Raw genomic sequence first — 17,947 nt, 5'->3', positions numbered from 1 at the left:
AAACCGTGTCTGTCTGTGATCTGCACTGCAGCTGATGGCAATGCCAGATCCTTCATCCACTGAGTAGGGCCAGGGATCAAACCTGGATACTGGTCGTGTTTGTTAACTGCTGAGCCACAATGGAAACTCCACATTGTGGTTATTGATCGATTGATTGGCGTGCCTGTGGTATGTGAAAGTCCCCCAGCCAGGGATTGAAGAAGCATCACAGCAGCCACCTAAACCACTGAAGTGACCAGAGAACTCATTGTGGTTTTATTCTTTGTATTATTTTTATTTTTATGCATACCTGGGGCATGTGGAAGTTCCAGGGCTAGGGGTTTGAATCGGAGCTACAGCTGCCAGCCTGCGCCACAACCACAGCAACATGGGATCCAAGCTGCATCTGCCACCTACACTGCCACTTGCAGCAATGCCGAGCAAGGCCAGGGGCTGAGTAGAACCTGCATCCTAATGGATACTGTGTTAGGTTCTTAATCTATTGAACAACAATGGGAACTTCCTCATTGTGGTTTTAATTTACATTGCCTTAATGCCCTAAATTACGTTGAATGTCTTTTTATGTGAATATTTGCTATTTATTTTATTTGGTGAAATGTCTGTTTACATCTATTCACCATCTTCCCCATTTTATTAGTTGGTTGGTTTTCTTTTTTTCTTTTTTTTGTCTTTTGTTGTTGTTGTTGTTGTTGTTGCTATTTCTTGGGCCGCTCCCGCGGCATATGGAGGTTCCCAGGCCAGGGGTTGAATTGGAGCTGTAGCCACCGGCCTACACCAGAGCCACAGCAACTTGGGATCCCAGCCGCGTCTGCAACCTACACCACAGCTCACGGCAACGCCGGATCGTTAACCCACTGAGCAAGGGCAGGGATCGAACCCGCAACCTCATGGTTCCTAGTCGGATTCGTTAACCACTGCGCCACGACGGGAACTCCAGTTGGTTTTCTTATTACTGAGTTTTGTGAGACTTTTTATGTACCGGATGCAAGTCTTTTATCAGATATGTTTGTTTGCAGATATTTTTCCCACTCAGTGGCTTGAGCAGACATTGTTAATTATGTTTGTTTTGTGAATTTTTAGTGTTTTCGTTGAGAAGTTTAGTATTTTTATGTTTTATATTTAGGTCGATGATCCATTTTGAGTTAATTTTTGCATATTTATGTGAGTTATGCGTCAAAGTCCACTTGTTTAAATATAGATATCCTGGGGGAGGTGTTGGCCACACCTGCAACATGTGGAAGTTCTCAGGCCAGGGATTGAACCCGCCACACCACTTAGTAACCAGAGCCACTGCACTAACTGTGCCAGATTATTAACCCGCTCAGCCACCAGGGGTCTCCAGATAGCCGTTTTTCCAGAGCTATTTGTGGAACAGACTGTCCTTTCTCCACTGAATTACCTTACCCCCATTTGTTGCAAAACCAATTGACCATGTATGTATGGATCTATTTCTGGGCTCTCTTCTGTTCCATACAACAGTCTTTGGATTACTGTAGCTTTATAATGACCCTTAGGGTCAGGTAGGGTCTACCTTCCGACTTTGTTTTTCCAGTTTGTTCTTCCTTTCAAAGTTGTTTGGATTATTCTAGGTTCTTGGCATTTTTAAATGAATTTTGGAATCAGATTTTCATTTTGTCGAAATAAAACTACTGGTGTTTTGACTCAAACTGCAATGAATCTACCGACTGTTTTGGAGGAAAATTGATACTTTAACAATATTGAGTCTTTTGTCTCTTACCACAGTGTATCTCCTTTTTTATGTCTTTAGAATTTATCTCAGCAGTGGGTGTGCAGGTTCTGTACATGTTTTCCCAGCTTTATCTCTAATTTTTTTTTAAGGGCCACACTTCCAGCATATGGAGGTTCCCAGGCTAGCGATCAAATAGGAGCTGTAGCTGCCAGCCTCTGCCATAGCCATAGCAATGCCAGATCCTTAACCCACTGAGCAAGGCCAGGGATCGAACCCGCAACCTCATGCTTCCTGGTCAGATTTGTTTCTGCTGCACCACGATGGGAACTCCCTATTTTATGTTTTCTGATGTCGTTAAAGTCTTTTTAAAAATTTCAATTTCTGATTGTTCCTTGTTAGTATACAGAACTAACATTTTTATGTTTTTGTCTGTTGCTCAGGCATCCTGCAGCTTTCTTAAAAATTTTTTTATTATTTCTAGTTACTTATTGATTCCAAAAGATTTTTTTCAGGTATAATCATGCCAACAATGAATAACAGTTTTACTTCATCCTTTCTAATCTACATGTCTTTTTTTTTTTTTTTTTTTAAATTCCTCATAGAATCCCTAGTGCAGTGTTGAATAGAAGTGGTGAGATGGGACATCTTTGCTTTGTTCTTGATATTTGGGGAGAAGTATGTGTGTATGTATGTATGTATTTATGTCTTTTTAGGCCTGCACTCGTGGCATATGAAGGTTCCCAGGCTAGGGAGCAAATCAGAGCTGTAGCTGCTGGCCTACGGCAGTACCAAATCCAAGCCGTGTCTATGACCTCCACCACAGCTCACAGCAATGCCGGATCCTTAACCCACTGAGCAAGGCCAGGGATTGAACCCAAATCCTCATGGATGCTAGTCAGGTTTGTTAACCACTGAGCCATGACTGGAACTCCGGGGAGAAATTTTTAATCTATTAACATTACATATGATGTTGAGGAAGTTTCCTTCTACTCCTATTATGCTGAGAGTTTTTATCCACCGTGGATATTAGATTTGTGAAATAATTTTTCTTTTTTTTTTTTTTTTTTTTTTTGTCTTTTGTCTTTTTTTTTTGTTGTTGTTGTTGTTGCTATTTCTTGGGCCGCTCCCGCGGCATATGGAGGTTCCCAGGCTAGGGGTCCAATCGGAGCTGTAGCCACCGGCCTACGCCAGAGCCACAGCAACGTGGGATCCAAGCCGCGTCTGCAACCTACACCACAGCTCACGGCAACGCCGGATCGTTAACCCACTGAGCAAGGGCAGGGACCGAACCCGCTACCTCATGGTTCCTAGTTGGATTCGTTAACCACTGCGCCACGACGGGAACTCCTAATTTTTCTATATATTTATTTTATTTTATTGGAGTACAGTCGATTTATATTATTGTTAGTTTCAAGGTGTATAGCAAAGTGATTCAGTTATACATTCCCTTTCTTATATTGTTTTCCATCATGTTCTATCCCAGGAGACTGAATATATAGTTCCCTGTGGTGTACAATAGGACCTCATTGCTTATCCATTCTAAATGTCATAGTTTGCATCTGCTAACCCAAAACTCCATGTCCATCCCTCTTCCTTCCCTCTCTCTCTGTCTTGGCAACCACAAGTCTGTTCTCTATGTCTGTAGGGTCTGTTTCTGCTTTGTAGGTAGGTTCACCTGTGCCATATTTTAGATTCCACGTGTAAGAGATATCATATGGTATTTGTGTTTCTCTTTCTGACTTTCTTCACTTAGTATGATAATCTCTATGTATATCCATGTTGCTACAAATAGCATTATTTCATTCTTTTTTATGACTGAGCTTTATCTCTTTATTTTTTAATTTTTTCATTATAGTTGATTTATAATGTTCTGTCAATGTCTTCTGTACAGCAGAGACCCAGTTATACATATATATGTGTGTGTGTGTGTACACACATTCTTTCTCTCACATTATCCTTCACCATGTTCATTGCAAGCGATTAGATATAGTTCTCTGTGCTATACCGGATATCTATTTAAAAGACTATAACAGCATGAAAAAAAATATTTAGAAATAAAGCTCAGTCATTAAAAATTCCATAGTGTATATATACTATCGGCTTTATCCGTTCATCTGTCAGTGGACATTTACGTTGCTTCCATGTCTTGGCTACTGTAAATAGTGCTGTTACAAACATAGGGGTGCATGTATCTTTTTGAATTAGAGTTTTTGTCTTTTCCAGATATATGCGCAGGAGTGAGATTGCTGGATCATATGGTAATTCTATTTTTAGTTTTCTGAGGAACCTCCATACTGTTTTCCATAGTAGTTGCACAAACTTATATTCCCGTTGGCAGTGTAAGGCGGTTCTCTTTTCTCCATACCTTCTCCAGTATTTATTTATAGACTTTTTGTTGATGGCCATTCTGACCAGTGTGAGGCGATACCTTGTTGTGGTTTTGATTTGCATTTCTCTTATAATTAGCGATGTTAAACATTTTTTTCATATGAGTTTTGACCATCTGCATGTTTTCTTTGGAGAAAGGTCTGTCTAGGTCTTCTGCCCACTTTTTGGTTATGTTGTTTGTTTTTCTGATATTAAGTTGCATGCGCTCTTGGTATATTTTGGAAATTAATCCACTGTTGGTCATATCATTTGCAAATATTTTCTTCCATTCTGTAGCTTGTCTTTTCATTTTGTTATTTGTTTATTTTGCTGTGTAAAAGCTTTTAAGTCTGATTTGGTCCCTTTTGTTTATTTTTGGTTTTATTTCTTTTGCCTTGGGAGCCTGTTCTAAGAAAATTTTGCTACAATCCATGTCCAACAATGCTTTGCCTGTGTTTTCTTCTAGGAGTTTTTATAGTGTTATATTTTATATTTAGGTCTTTAAACCATTTTATTTTTGTACATGATGTCAGGAAGTGTTCTAATTTCATTGACTGACTTGGGGAGTTCCCAGAACCATTTGTTAAAAAGACTATTTTTAATGGATATATTGATATGATTTTACCCCCCTTTCAAAATCTATTAATATGATGAAGTACACCAGTTGGTTTTCCAGTGTTGAAAAAAAACCATTGCATTCTTGGGATAAATGCCACTTGTTCTCGATGTATTACCATTTTTATATGCTAATTAAAATTGAAATTGTAAAAGATGACAGTTCCCGTCATGGCTCAGTTAACGAATCTGACTAGCATCCATGAGGATGCAGGTTCGATCCCTGGCCTTGCTCAGTGGGTTAAGGATCTCCCCGTTGCTGCAAGCTGTGGTGTAGGTTGCAGATGCAGCTTGGATCTGACCTTGCTGTGGCTGTGGTGTAGGCCAGTGGCTACAGCTCTAATAGCTGTGTTTCGACCCCCTAGCCTGGAAACCTTCATGTGCCATGAGAGTGGCCCTAAAAAGCAAAAAAAAGAAAAAAAGAAATTGTAAGACAGGAGTTCCTATTGTGGCACAGGAGTAACGAACCTGACAGGTATCCATGAGGACGTAGATTCGATCCCTGGCCTTGCTCGGTGGGCTAAGGATCCGACATTGCTGTGAGCTGTGGTGTAGGTTGCAGACATGGCTTGGACCTGGTATTGCCGTAGGCTGGCAGCTATAGCTCTGATTCGCCTTGCTCAGTGGGTTGCTGTAAGCTGTGGTGTAGGTTGCAGATGCAGCTTGGAGCTGACTTTGCTAGGGCTATGGTGTAGGCTGGTGGCTACAGCTCTAATTTGACCCTTAGTTTGGGAACTTCAACATGTTGCACATGTGGCCTTAAAAAATTTAAAAAAAAAAAAAAAAAGGAAGGAAGGAAGAAATTGTAGAAGCATTTTTGCATATGTATTCTTGAGGGATGTGGCCCATAGTTTTCTTTTCTTATAATGTCTGGTTTTGGTGACCAAAGGAATGCTGGCCTCATAGAATGAGTTGCAGGTATTCACTCTTGTTAATTTTTCTGGATGAATATATCTAAATTTGATATTATTTCTGATGTTTCTGGAATTCTCTTTTAAAGCCATCTGGGCTTAGAATTTTTCTTTAGAAGATTTTTAATTAATTTCATTCAAAAAATAGATATAGGGCTATTCAGGTTATTGATTTCTTCTTGAGTGAGCTTTGGCAGTTTGTATCTTTTCTCCTTTTTCTTACCAGATTGGCCAGATGTTTATGAATTTTATCAATCTTAAATTTTTAGCTTTTTTGGATCCAGTGGTTTTTCTCTATTGTTTTTGTATTTTAATGATTTCAGTTCTAATTTTATTTTTTCCTTTTTACTGCTTATTTTGAGTTTCTTTTTCTCTTTTCTAATTTCTTAAGGTATAATATAAAATTTATTTAAAACTTTTCTTTTTTCTAATATAGTCAGCTTTAAAAAAAACTATTTTTAGAGCAGTTTTAGATTTAGAGAAAAATTGAGTGGAAAGTACAGATATTTCCTATATCTCCCCTTTCCCTTTACACATAAATTTTCCCCCACTATAGCCATCCTATACCATAGTGATATATTTGTTATAGTCTGTGAACTGATATTGGCACATCATTATTGCTTAAAGTCCCTAATTGATGTTAGGATTCACTTCTTTTGAAAAAATAATTTGTATATTATCCATTCAGTGCAGATGAAGAGTCCTTTTTTTGGCCATTCCTGGGCCAGGAATGGAATTTATACTACAGGAGTAATAATGCTGCATCCTTAACCCACTGAGCCCAAAGGGACTCCTAGGGTTCACTTTTGATGTTGTTCATTCTGTTCTGTGTGTGTGTGGGGGGGTTTTTTTGGTCTTTCTGTCTTTTTGCCTTTTCTAGGGCTGCTCCTGAGGCATATGGAGGTTCCCAGACTAGGGGTCTAATTGGAGCTGTAGCCACTGGCCTGCACCATAGCCACAGCAATGCAGGATCGAAGCCGAGTCTGCGACCTACACCACAGCTCACGGCAGTGCCAGATCCTTAACCCACTGAGCAAGGCTAGAAATCGAACCGGCAACCTCATGGTTCCTAGCTGGATTCGTTAACCACTGAGCCACATAGGGAACTCCTGTGAGTGTGTGTTTATTTTCTTTTTTTGGCCACTGTGTAGCATGTGGAGTTCCCAGACTAGAGAGCAGATCCAAGTTGCAATTCCAATCCCATTCTGCCACAGTAGGAACTCCTATAATGTCTTAATTATTGTAGCTTTATAATAAGTCTGAAATTTAGTAATGTCAGAACTCCAACTTTATTCTTCAGTATTGTTTGGGGTCTGTTGCCTCTTCACGTATAGAATCAGTTTGTCTATATCCACACACACACACACACACAGAAAAAAGCTAGAATTTTCATTGAGATTGCACAGAATCTGTAGATTAAGTTGGGAGGAACTGACATATTGGTGATACTGGCAGCTCATTTATGAAGTTGGAATATCTCCATTTATTTAGTTCCTTTTTAATTTTGTTCATCAAAATTTATTTCCTCATATAAACTTTATACATATTCTGTTATTTTTTTTTCAATTTTTTAGTCATTATTGTTTCAAATATTGCATCTGTTCCTTCTCCTTCTGGTATTCCTATATCCCTATGTTACACATTTGGTAGTTGTCCTGTGGTTCTTGGATTTTGTTCTGTGGTTCTTAGTTTATTTCCTTTTTGTTTTTTGGGAAGTTTCTATTTTCATATCTTCAAGCTCTGAGATGCTTTACTTAGCCATGTGCAGTCTACTAATGAGTGAGTCAAAGGAATTCTTCGTTTTTATTATACAGGTTTTGGTCTAAAATATTCCTTTTTTACTTTCTATTAGAATTTCCTTTCTCTGCTTACAATATCTGTCTGTTTTTACATGGTGTCTTTTTTTTACATTAAGATCATTAGCATACTAATCATAGTTTAAAAAACTCCTGGTTTGGTAATTACAGCAGTCCTGCCATCTCTGTCTCTGGTTCTGATGTTTGTTCATTCTTTTCAAACTGTGTATTTGCCTTTTAATGTCTTGTAATTTTTTTTTTTTTTTTTTTTTTTGCCTTTTCTTGGGCCGCTCCCGAGGCATATGGAGATTCCCAGGCTAGGGGTCTAATTGGAGCTGTAGCCTCCGGCCTACACCAGAGCCACAGCAACGTGGGATCCGAGCCGCGTCTGCAACCTACACCACAGCTCACGGCAATGCCGAATCCTTAACCCACTGAGCAAGGCCAGGGATCAAACCCGCAACCTTGGTTCCTAGTCAGATTCGTTAACCACTGAGCCATGATGGGAACTCCTTATAATTTTTTTTTTAAGAGTTGTATGTGATGTACTGGATTAAAGGAACTATGTTAAATAGGCATTTAATAATGTGATGGTAAGGTGGACAGGAAGCATTGGATCATCCTCTGGGCAGTTCTCAATATTTTGGTGAGCCTTTGCCCCTGGACTTTGAACTTCACAGGTGATTCTCACCCTCTACCCTGCTTTAGTGGACACGATGCTGGTGGGGGTTATAGTTGGGTGTTTCCCTTGCTTCTGGTATTTTAGGCTTCGATATAACCGTAGTCAGATTATGCTTTGGTAGGATAGATTCTCACAGTGAGAAGCCTTATTAAGGAAAACAATACCTTGCCTTGGCCTATTTCAGAATCGTTCCTTTACCCCTCCCCTACTAAAAGGCTGAGTGTATTTTTTCTTCTGATATTCATTGTCAAGACCTGATAGTGCTTCTGGAGGTAAACTTGAAAAGTTTGAGGGGAGTTCCTGTTGTGGTGCAGCAGAAATGAATCCAACTAGTGTCCATGCAGATGTGGGTTTGATCCCTGGCTCACCGGTCGGGGATCCGGTGTTGCTGTGAGCTGTGGTGTAGGTTTGCAGATGTGACTGGGATCCTGCGTTGCTGAGGCTATGGCATAGGATGGCAGCTGTGGCTCCAATTCAGCCCCTAGCCTGGGAACTTCCATATGCTGGGAGAGGGGGGTGGGGGGGGCTGCCCTAAAAAGGAAGAAAGTTTGAGGGCTCTCCTGTGACCGGGTCCTCCTTGGAGTCTTTATCTCTCAGGCTTGTCCATGTTGAGCCTTCAGTAGTTTCTCAATTACATTTGAGGTTTTCCTACCCTGATACTGGTTCTCATGAGATTTCTGCTTGGGTATGCTGTGATTCTCTACATCTGTCAATCTCTTTAGTTTGGGATGCAGTGGTTTGTTCAGTGACCTCTGATGGATCTAAGAAAAAGTTATTGATTTTTCAGTTTGTTAGGCTTTTAATTTCAGGATGGAATGAAGACTTATACGCTGACCAGAATCTAAAAGTGTTAATATGGATACTTAATACTAGAAATAAAACTTTGTTCTAAGCACCACTTAAGAATTATATGTTGTATTTTCATTTTAGTTGAACAAATATCTTCTGGTTTCCTTTTGATATCTTTTCTGACCATAGGTTACTTAGAAGTGTTTTATTGACTTTTGAAATATTTAGGAATGTTTCTCATATCTTATTGTTGAGTTCTCATTTACTATCTTTGTGTTATATAATTCCTTTTGATTTTTTTTAATCACACGGAAGATGGATTATCTTGTTCAATATTACGTGTGCTGATTTCAGAAAATATGTGTTCATTCCACTCTTATGGTATAAAGTTTTCCTTATAAATGTTAATTAGGTCAAGTTGATGTATATATTATTTTATTTTTATTTTTTTGTCTTTTTTTGCCATTTCTGGGGCCGCTCCCGCGGCATATGGAGGTTCCCAGGCTAAGGGTCGAATCGGAGCTGTAGCTGCCAGCCTACGCCAGAGCCACAGCAACGCGGGATCCGAGCCGCGTCTGCAACCTACACCACAGCTCACGGCAACGCCGGATCATTAACCCACTGAGCAAGGGCAGGGACCGAACCCACAACCTCATAGCTCCTAGTCGGATTCGTTAACCACTGCACCACGACGGGAACTCCCTGATGTATATATTAAAGTTCTTTATGTCCTTAATTTTTTTTGTCTATTTGTTGAGTCAGTTATTAAGAAGAAGATATGAACTTCGCTTATTGTAACTTTGCATTTTGCTATTTTTTTGTTTTCTCTATTCTGTCAGTTTTTGTTTCATTTATTTTGAAGGTCTCTTACTAGTTGCAGAAACATTTAGGATTTTTATATCCTCTTGATAAATAGACCTCTTTATTCTGATAATATTCCTTGTTCTAAAATGTAGTTTGTCTAATATAAATATTGTGAATTGTTTTCTTTGGATAAGTGTTAGATTGCTATTTCTTCCCAAAACGTTTACTTTTGATATCTTTCTGTATTTATGTTTTAGATGGGTTTCTTGTAGGCAGCATAAAGTCTTGAGTTACTTTTTTCACTGTTGTAATCTCTGCCTTTTAATGAAGGTGTTTAGGTAATTTACATATAAAGTGATTGTTGGTATGATTGTATTTAAATCTGTCATTTGCTGATCCTTTTAAATTTGCCCATCATGTTCATCTTCTTATTTCTTTTTCTCATTGAGTATTTTTTATGATTCCGTTTTGGCTGATTAGTAATAACTTTTTTGTATTTTATTAGTTTCTTTAGGGTTTATATATCTTTAACTTGTCAGAGTCTGCCTTCAAGTGATACGCAATTTCATGTGTTATATCTAAGAACCTTGCGACTACAGATTTTGATTCCTACCCTTTCAGCTTTGGGCCTAAGTTTTGTCATATTTAATAACATTTTTTATGTATCTTATAAACCTTTCAATTGTTATTATTTTTGCTCCAGATCATCAATTATCTTATAAAGGGACTAAAATAATTTAAAACTCTTTTATATTTATCCATGTAATTACTGTTTCTAGTGCTCTTAATTACTTTGTGTACATTCACATTTCTTGTTTTGTTTTTCCCCTGCCTAAAAGACAGCTTTTAGCATTTACTGCAGTGTTAACTACTGGTGATTAGTTCTTTCAGCTTTTTAATCTGAAAAGCAGTTGTTTTGCCTGTGTTTTTGAAAGATGTTTTAGCTTGCTATAGAATTCTCAGGGTAATAATAGTTTGTTTCTTTAGTCCGTTGAAGATTTTACTCTTCTGTTTTATAGCTTGTATGTTTTTCTTGAGAAATCTGTTTTCACCTTTATCTTTGTTTCTTAGCACATGGGCTTTTTTTTTTCCTTCTTCTTCTTTTTTTTTTTTGAAAACCTCCACTTGCTTTTATCACTTGTTCTTTTAATTGTTGGTTTTTAGTGATAAGCCATATGATTAGGATGTGCATTCATGGAGTATTCTTCATGTGTATTGTACTTGGGGTTAGGTGATCTGTAGGTTTATAGTTTTCAGCAAATTATTTCTTCAAAGTATTTTTTCCCCTGCTATTATTTTTAGGTCCATCTAGCCTTTCTCCCACCTCCTTTTTTTGGGTACTCCAGTGACATGTAAATTAGGCTGCTGAATGTTGTCTCACTGCTCTTTGACCCCCCCCCCCAATGCCGAGGCGGGGGGAGTCTTCTTTCTGTGCTTCTTGTTTGATAGTTTCTGTGCTATATTATAAGAATTGGGGTAGTAAAAAATTTGTGACTCTTATGAGAGACTTGAATATTTAACCAACATTATTCTGTTCCATCATGTTGGTGGAAGGCACAGCTATTGGTTGTTTTCCTTCTTGAACTCTTTCTCCTAAACATGGAATACTGAGCCTTGTAGAATAAAACCTAAGGCAACTTATACCTTTAAAATAATAACTGCTATTTCTTTTGTTAGCTATGGTTGTCTTTGATATTGAGTCTAAAATGTTTTGTTTTTCTGTCTCCCCCCCCCCCCCCTTTTTATGGCCACACCCATGTGTATGGAACTTCCCAGGCTAGGTGTTGAATCAGAGCTGCACCTGCTGGCCTACACACTTGGGTATCCTTAACCCATGGAGTGAGGCCAGGGATCAAACCTGAATCCTCTTTGATGCTAGTCGGGTTTATAACCTACCGAACCACAAAGGGAATTCCCTCACTGTTTTGTTAAATGGGAGTTTGTTTTGTCTTGAAATTTATTTTGGAACTTTTGTTCTTATTTGTGGGTTATAGTTATTACAATAATAATTAGTTATTAATGACGTAATAATGTTCCTTGTTTGTTTTTTGGATGTGCCCATGCCATGTGGATGTTCCTAGGCTAGGGATCAAACCCATGTCATAGCAGCAACCTGAACTGCTGCAGTGACAACACCAGATCCTTAACACACTGCATCACAAGAGAAATCCTGTCTCTTATATTTTTGATGATGAAAATCTGTTCTTGGCTGTGAGATGTTTTGAGATGGGAGCAGCACCAGGGGGGCAAGTAGCAGAAAAATAGTAGTAAAAAGTATTTGGTTTTCAAAACATTTGTAGTTTTCTCTTAGTCCTTTTTTGAACACTGATTTGCTAAAATGATTGCTAAAAATTTGCTAACAAACCTGATTTTTACCATCGCTTTCTCACTTTTCAAGTTTATCTGATTTTTGTATTGAGTGGTTGTTATATATGGGAAGTTTTAATTTTGCAGATTTTCATATTTTTGCATTTGTATTACATCAGAGATTTCAGATAGGTGTACTAAAAATAATTACTTATTTGTTCAACAGAAATTTAGGGCTTACTTGTATTCCAGGCACCAGTTCAATAATAGGAATAAAACCCCCTGACCCTGCAGACCATACAAACTTATCATTTCAAAGTATGTTGATTAATTTACAATATGCACCACACTTTGTTATTATTTGCACACACCTCATATTAAAATGATTATTAAAAACTGGAAACTTTTAAAATCAGTCTTTATCTTGCTTTTTTTCCCTAACATAACTAAATATAGGGGATAATCTTAGGGTATAATTTGCTTTTAATTTTTAGAAATCTTAACTGCAAAATGTAACTGTTTTACTCAACTTAATACTTGGAAGAGATGATTTCTATTTCAAGGCTTTTAGTCTTTCCCTTTTGAAAGCAGCCTTTACCTCAGTTTTAAAAATTCTTGCTCTAACCTGCGCTAGATCCTCATGATCTTGTGGATATAGTCCTCTAATAAAATTGTAGTTCTTTCTCTCCAGTTGTTGCCTTCCTATGCTGACTTTAATTTCATACCTGGGAAGTAGTATGTTCTTCTTGAAAATGTCAATGCTTGAAAAAGAAGTTTCTTCTTTATTGCTTACTATGTGTCACTGAACAAATAACCGCTAATGTGTACTTTTGCTAATTGCTGTAATTTGATGCTCAAACAGCCATACTATAAATTACCTACATTTAAAAAAAAATTTATACTAGACTTATAAATTGTTCTTACATGTTTTTTAGGTAGACTAACTTATAACTGAAACTTTCGTATGTTTATCTTACAAGTCCAATAATAATTATTATTAATGTGCCATCTTTTTCCCCCATAGCCAAAATGTAATCAGTTCTTTTTCCTTTTACTTCTTTTCTCACTCAAAATGTTAGACTTATACAAGCACTAGCAGCAACTCTATACCTGGATCTTTGAAGCGCTTGGAAGACACTTCAGCACGATTTACAAATGCAAATTTCCAGGAAGTTTCTGCGCACACAACTAGTGCAAAAGATGTTTCAGAGGCTAGAGGGTCAGAGGGCAAAGGGAAGAAATCTTCAGCACACAGCTCAGGTCAAAGGGGAAGAAAGCCTGGTGGAAGAAATCCAGGAACGGCTGTGTCAGCAGCTAGTCCTTTCCAGCAAGGTATTAATTACCATGTTTTAGTTAAAGTATTTGTTCTTGCAATGATCAGTAGTAGTTAAATTTTGTAAAATAATTTATTTTTTACTTAAAACTAATGAATAATTGGAGACTATTTTTTTGGCTGCTGTAGTAAGATTAGTTCAAAGACTTCTTAAAATGTTTCTGGGACCTTTGCTTTCTTTTTGTGTTATGTCCTGTGCTTCCAAAGTTATAACTGTGATTTTTTTAATGTTTAAATAGATATGGAATAAAGTTTAAGTTTGGGGAGAAAAACAATAAAAGCTGGAGTTTTCCTTTCCTTTCTGCTCAATAGAAAAGTTATTATTTTATAAACTGTTTTTAATTTATCTTTCCCACTTAAACAGTAGAATTATTAATGTGTATACTTTTAGTAAGTGAACAGTACTGAATAATTTTTAGGGGAGCCAAATAGTTCTCAGTAAATAATAGTTTTTGATTATTAAGGCATTTATTATAAGGCTTGAAGTTTAAAGTAGAATTTTGCTCAGCCTACGTGTCTTTTGGTAATTATGGCTGCTGTATGTATAGGATGCCCAGTTAATTTTGAATTTTAGTTAATCAACAAATTTTTTTCTTTTTCTTTTTCTGTCTTTTTTTTTTTTTTTTTTTTTTAAATTTTAGGGCCACACCTGCAGCATATAGAAATTCCCAGGCTAAGGGTAGAATTGGAGCTACAGCTGCTGGCTTACATCACAGCCACAGCATTGTGGGATCTGAGCCATGTCTGCAACCTATACCACAGCTCACAGCAGTGCTGGACCCTTAACCCACTGAGCAAGGCCAGGGATCAAACCTGCAACCTCACAGATACTAGTTGAATTTGTATACACTGAATGACGGGAACTCCCAACAAATTATTATATGTCCTGTGCATTTGTTTGGGACATACTTATACTGAAAAATAATTTGTTGTTTAACTAAAATTCAAAAATTAACTAGGCTTGTTGTGTTTTCTATGGCAACTCTTTTGTGGAGAATAGAATACTTCAGCTAAACTTGAGAATATATTAGCCCAGTGTTCTAGTTTTTTTGCTTTGTTTAATTTTTAATGTGAACAGAAATATTTTGAGAAATGTAAATGTTAAAATTGTTGGAGACACTCATGTTACTAAAGCATAGAATAAATGTCTCCCCTTTTCACTCTCTCTTCCCCTCCCCATTCCTTAGGAATAAATGAGGGAAAAACTTGTCTTTTTCTATACTCTCCTCAAGCTTTTGCTGATAATAAAAGTTATATCCCAAATGTACCAAGATATAATTTGAATATGTAGAGAGATTGCTTAGTGTGCTAATCTCTCACTAAAATCTATATTCATATATTTTAAAATTAGGTTATTGGGGGCTTGAAGATTTTCAAGTCCTAGATTTTTTTTCTTTTTTCTTTGCCTTATATCACAAAAACATTAGACAAATTAAAAAGAAATAAAATTTGTTGTTTTATTTTTAATAAATTTACATTATATTATTTTTATGCTACCTTGGAAAATAATAAAACTATTTTTTCATGTAACTTCATTCACACCTTGAATGCAATTGGCAGAATTCAGTCAGCTCTTCTCAAGACCTTGTTTTGTATTGTTAAAGCTGCATTTTAGAGTTTTCAACCTTGTCTTTGAAATACTAATCCATTTAGAAAAGAAATCTCTCATTTTCTTAACAACATTGGAGAGTCTTTTCCTGCCTCTGTTAAGATATGAGAATGTGCTATGTTTTCATATCTGAGATAATTTTTAAGTTTTAAAAGTTGAAATTTAAAGGTAGGGCATATAGGGTAATTTTTTTAAATTGCAGGTAGTATGTGACTTTTGGAAAATACACATTTAAAATATTGCTTATAAATGTTCTAAAGTATTTGCTACGCTGTAGTGAGCTTTTAAAGTTTAACACCAGCTGTAAAAACAAAAATGTGAAGAAAAAAAGACAGATGGTGACAGATCAGAATGGATAATAAAGAACTTCTTTATAGCTGCTAATTAAGTGGCGAACTGCAGTTATCCTTAAATGATTGATGTAATGTAAATGGCTTCTTAATAGGTATTTTTCTGTATAGACACGACCTAAAATACTCACATAGGTACACATAAGTTGATTTTTTCATAAGCCATTTTAGAAGCGCTTATAATTTAAAAACCAAAACTTTTAGACATTAGTTAAAAAGAAATTACATCTTGTGTATAAAAAAAAAACTTTGTAAATATTTAGGTGGATTTATGTATGACTGCTTATGAATATGCTCTGCAATAAAATTTAACACTTAGCTTAAAATTGCCTTTGCACTGCCAACAGAACAGTTTTGATATTTTGTTTCTAAGTACATTAGTTAAAACATGATTTAGTTTAGTTTTATGAAATACAATAGATATGTGGTCAAAACTGAATCTAATAAACACTTACTACTTTGTTTGGCAAGTGTGGCAAGAGGGTTTGATGAAGTGGGATGGTGCACCAAACTGTTGTTTCATGTCAGCCATATTATTTTTTTTTAACAGGTAAATAAGAACCTTGAAGTTCTTATATCTCATAATGACATGGTGGGCTACTAGTATTCTTTAACTAAAGAGTGGGGCGATAGTAAGAAATTGTTAAAGAAAGATTCCTATGATTTTACTTTCATGAGAAAAATAGCAGAATGTAAGTGGCTTGTCTTTATGTAGCTCCATGGGAAGTGAATTGGGAGAATGTGAGTCATATCGATCAGGCTCATGTAATCATTATTGTTTTATCAAATTCATGTTTTGGTGGGGTAGATATAACTGAGTGATGACACTCACCAACATTATCTTAAAGTTAAAACTCAGAACTTAATGACCTAACCAACATCTTTAGGTTTTTATTATATGTTGGGAACATATTTGATCCTGTCTTTAATAATTGGGGAAAAAAAAAAAAAAGAAGAAGAAGTTCCCCAGGCCATTTAGCGTTCAATCATAGTCTTTTTGAAGTCTCCTTGAGACTTTGCTGTTCTTTAGTACTTCCTCAAGCATACACAAGGCATTTGAGGGAGAATTGAGAGATGCCGCATGGCAAAAGGTAGGTTAAACAAAGCATATCTTATATCTTGGTAATTGTATACATGATAGCTAGTAATTATATTCAGTTTAATAATTATAAATGACAAGTACTTTTTAAAGATAATTTTATAGGTGAACTTGATTTTCAGTATTAACCTTTCAAAAATCTAGCTTTTTAGGTTTTTTTAACCCTCTTTTTTGATTATTATATAATTTCTATTACTCGTGGGAACTTTTGCATCCAATTTTTTCTTTTCCAACCCCCCCCCCCCTTTTTTTTTTCCACTACAGGCAGTTTTTCAGGAACTCCAGGCAGTGTAAAATCATCTTCGGGAAGTTCAGTGCAGTCTCCCCAGGATTACTTGAGCTTTACAGACTCAGATCTGCGTAATGACAGTTATACTCACTCCCAACAGTCATCATCAACCAAAGATGTACATAAAGGAGAGTCTGGAAGCCAGGAAGGGGGGGTAAATAGTTTTAGTTCCATAATTGGTCTCCCTTCAACCTCAGCTGTTATTTCACAGCCTAAAAGCTTTGAAAATTCACCTGGAGATTTGGGTAATTCCAGCCTTCCCACAGCAGGATATAAACGGGCTCAAACTTCTGGCATAGAAGAAGAAACTGTAAAAGAAAAGAAAAGAAAAGGAAATAAGCAAAGTAAGCATGGGCCTGGTAGACCCAAAGGAAACAAAAATCAAGAGAATGTTTCTCATCTCTCAGTTTCTTCTGCTTCACCAACGTCATCTGTAGCATCAGCTGCAGGAAGTGTAACCAGCTCTAGTCTTCAGAAATCCCCCACGCCGCTCAGGAATGGGAGTGTGCAGAGTCTTAGCGTGGGCTCCTCTCCGCTTGGTTCAGGTAGGCTCAGACCCTTGTTTTCTCATTTCCTCCCACCACCACCCTTCTTTCACCTTAAAAAACAAACTTAGTGTCAACTGTCATTAGGATAATACTGTGGGTTGCTAAGTGACATTAAATTATCTTAATGAAAAGTGTTATGATCTTAGGAAGACAATTTGATGTTTGGAAAAGATGTTTGGCACTGATCCAGTTTTATGTAACTAAATATAGACTGAATAGTTTATTTGTTACTCATTTCTTATGAACACCTAGAATTAATTTCCCTTTTTTGTTTTTGCTTTCCTTGCATAGTATTTTAAAAATCAACTCAGAATTCACATTTAAGATGTTAGAGTTTTTGCACTGTTTTATGATTTGTTTTCAGGCTTCCTGAATCTCTAAACTTTAGTTAGTCTTCATTTTCTCAACAATCCTCACAAATTCTACTTGAATTAACTCCATCTGGAATATTTTTCAGTCAGTGATAAATCATTTAAATTTTTTTTTCTTTTATGGCTGAATCTGTGGCATATGGAAGTTCCTGGGCTAGGCGTTGAATCAGAGCCACGGCTTGCAGCCTATACCACAGCCACATCAACACCGGATCCAAGCTGCATCTGCGACCTACACCGCAGCTTACCACAGCGCCATATCCTTAACTCACTGAACAAGGCCAGGGATCAAACCCTCATCCTCATGGATACTAGTCGTATTCTTAACCTGCTAAGCTACAGTGGGAACTCCTAAATGATTTAAATTTATGGACTTTAAGAATCACA

The 17,947-nt window shown here is 36.8% G+C and overlaps 1 protein-coding gene across 50 annotated transcripts in view; it reads left to right on the top strand.

Moving 5' to 3' along the window:
* Positions 1 to 17,947, top strand: part of MLLT10 (MLLT10 histone lysine methyltransferase DOT1L cofactor) — a 244,119-nt gene that overhangs the window by 153,337 nt on the left and 72,835 nt on the right. For 33 of the 50 annotated variants that reach the window (XM_084980343.1, XM_084980336.1, XM_021064926.2 and 30 more), the window contains 2 exons: positions 13,041 to 13,293; positions 16,617 to 17,186. In XM_084980343.1, the coding sequence (XP_084836469.1) occupies positions 13,041 to 13,293; positions 16,617 to 17,186 (823 nt within the window). The remainder of the gene's footprint in view (positions 1 to 13,040; positions 13,294 to 16,616; positions 17,187 to 17,947) is intronic. The other 17 variants (XM_084980363.1, XM_084980347.1, XM_084980374.1 and 14 more) reach the window with 1 other exon arrangement.

Source organism: Sus scrofa, chromosome 10 (genome assembly GCF_054392235.1).
Source record: "Sus scrofa isolate SSC_HxYL_T2T_F1_AM1 chromosome 10, Sscrofa_HxYL_maternal_Yorkshire_Landrace_v2.0, whole genome shotgun sequence".
Lineage (NCBI taxonomy): Eukaryota > Metazoa > Chordata > Mammalia > Artiodactyla > Suidae > Sus > Sus scrofa.
The sequence above is the reverse complement of the archived record's forward strand: the minus strand, read 5'-3'. Positions and strand labels throughout refer to the sequence as shown.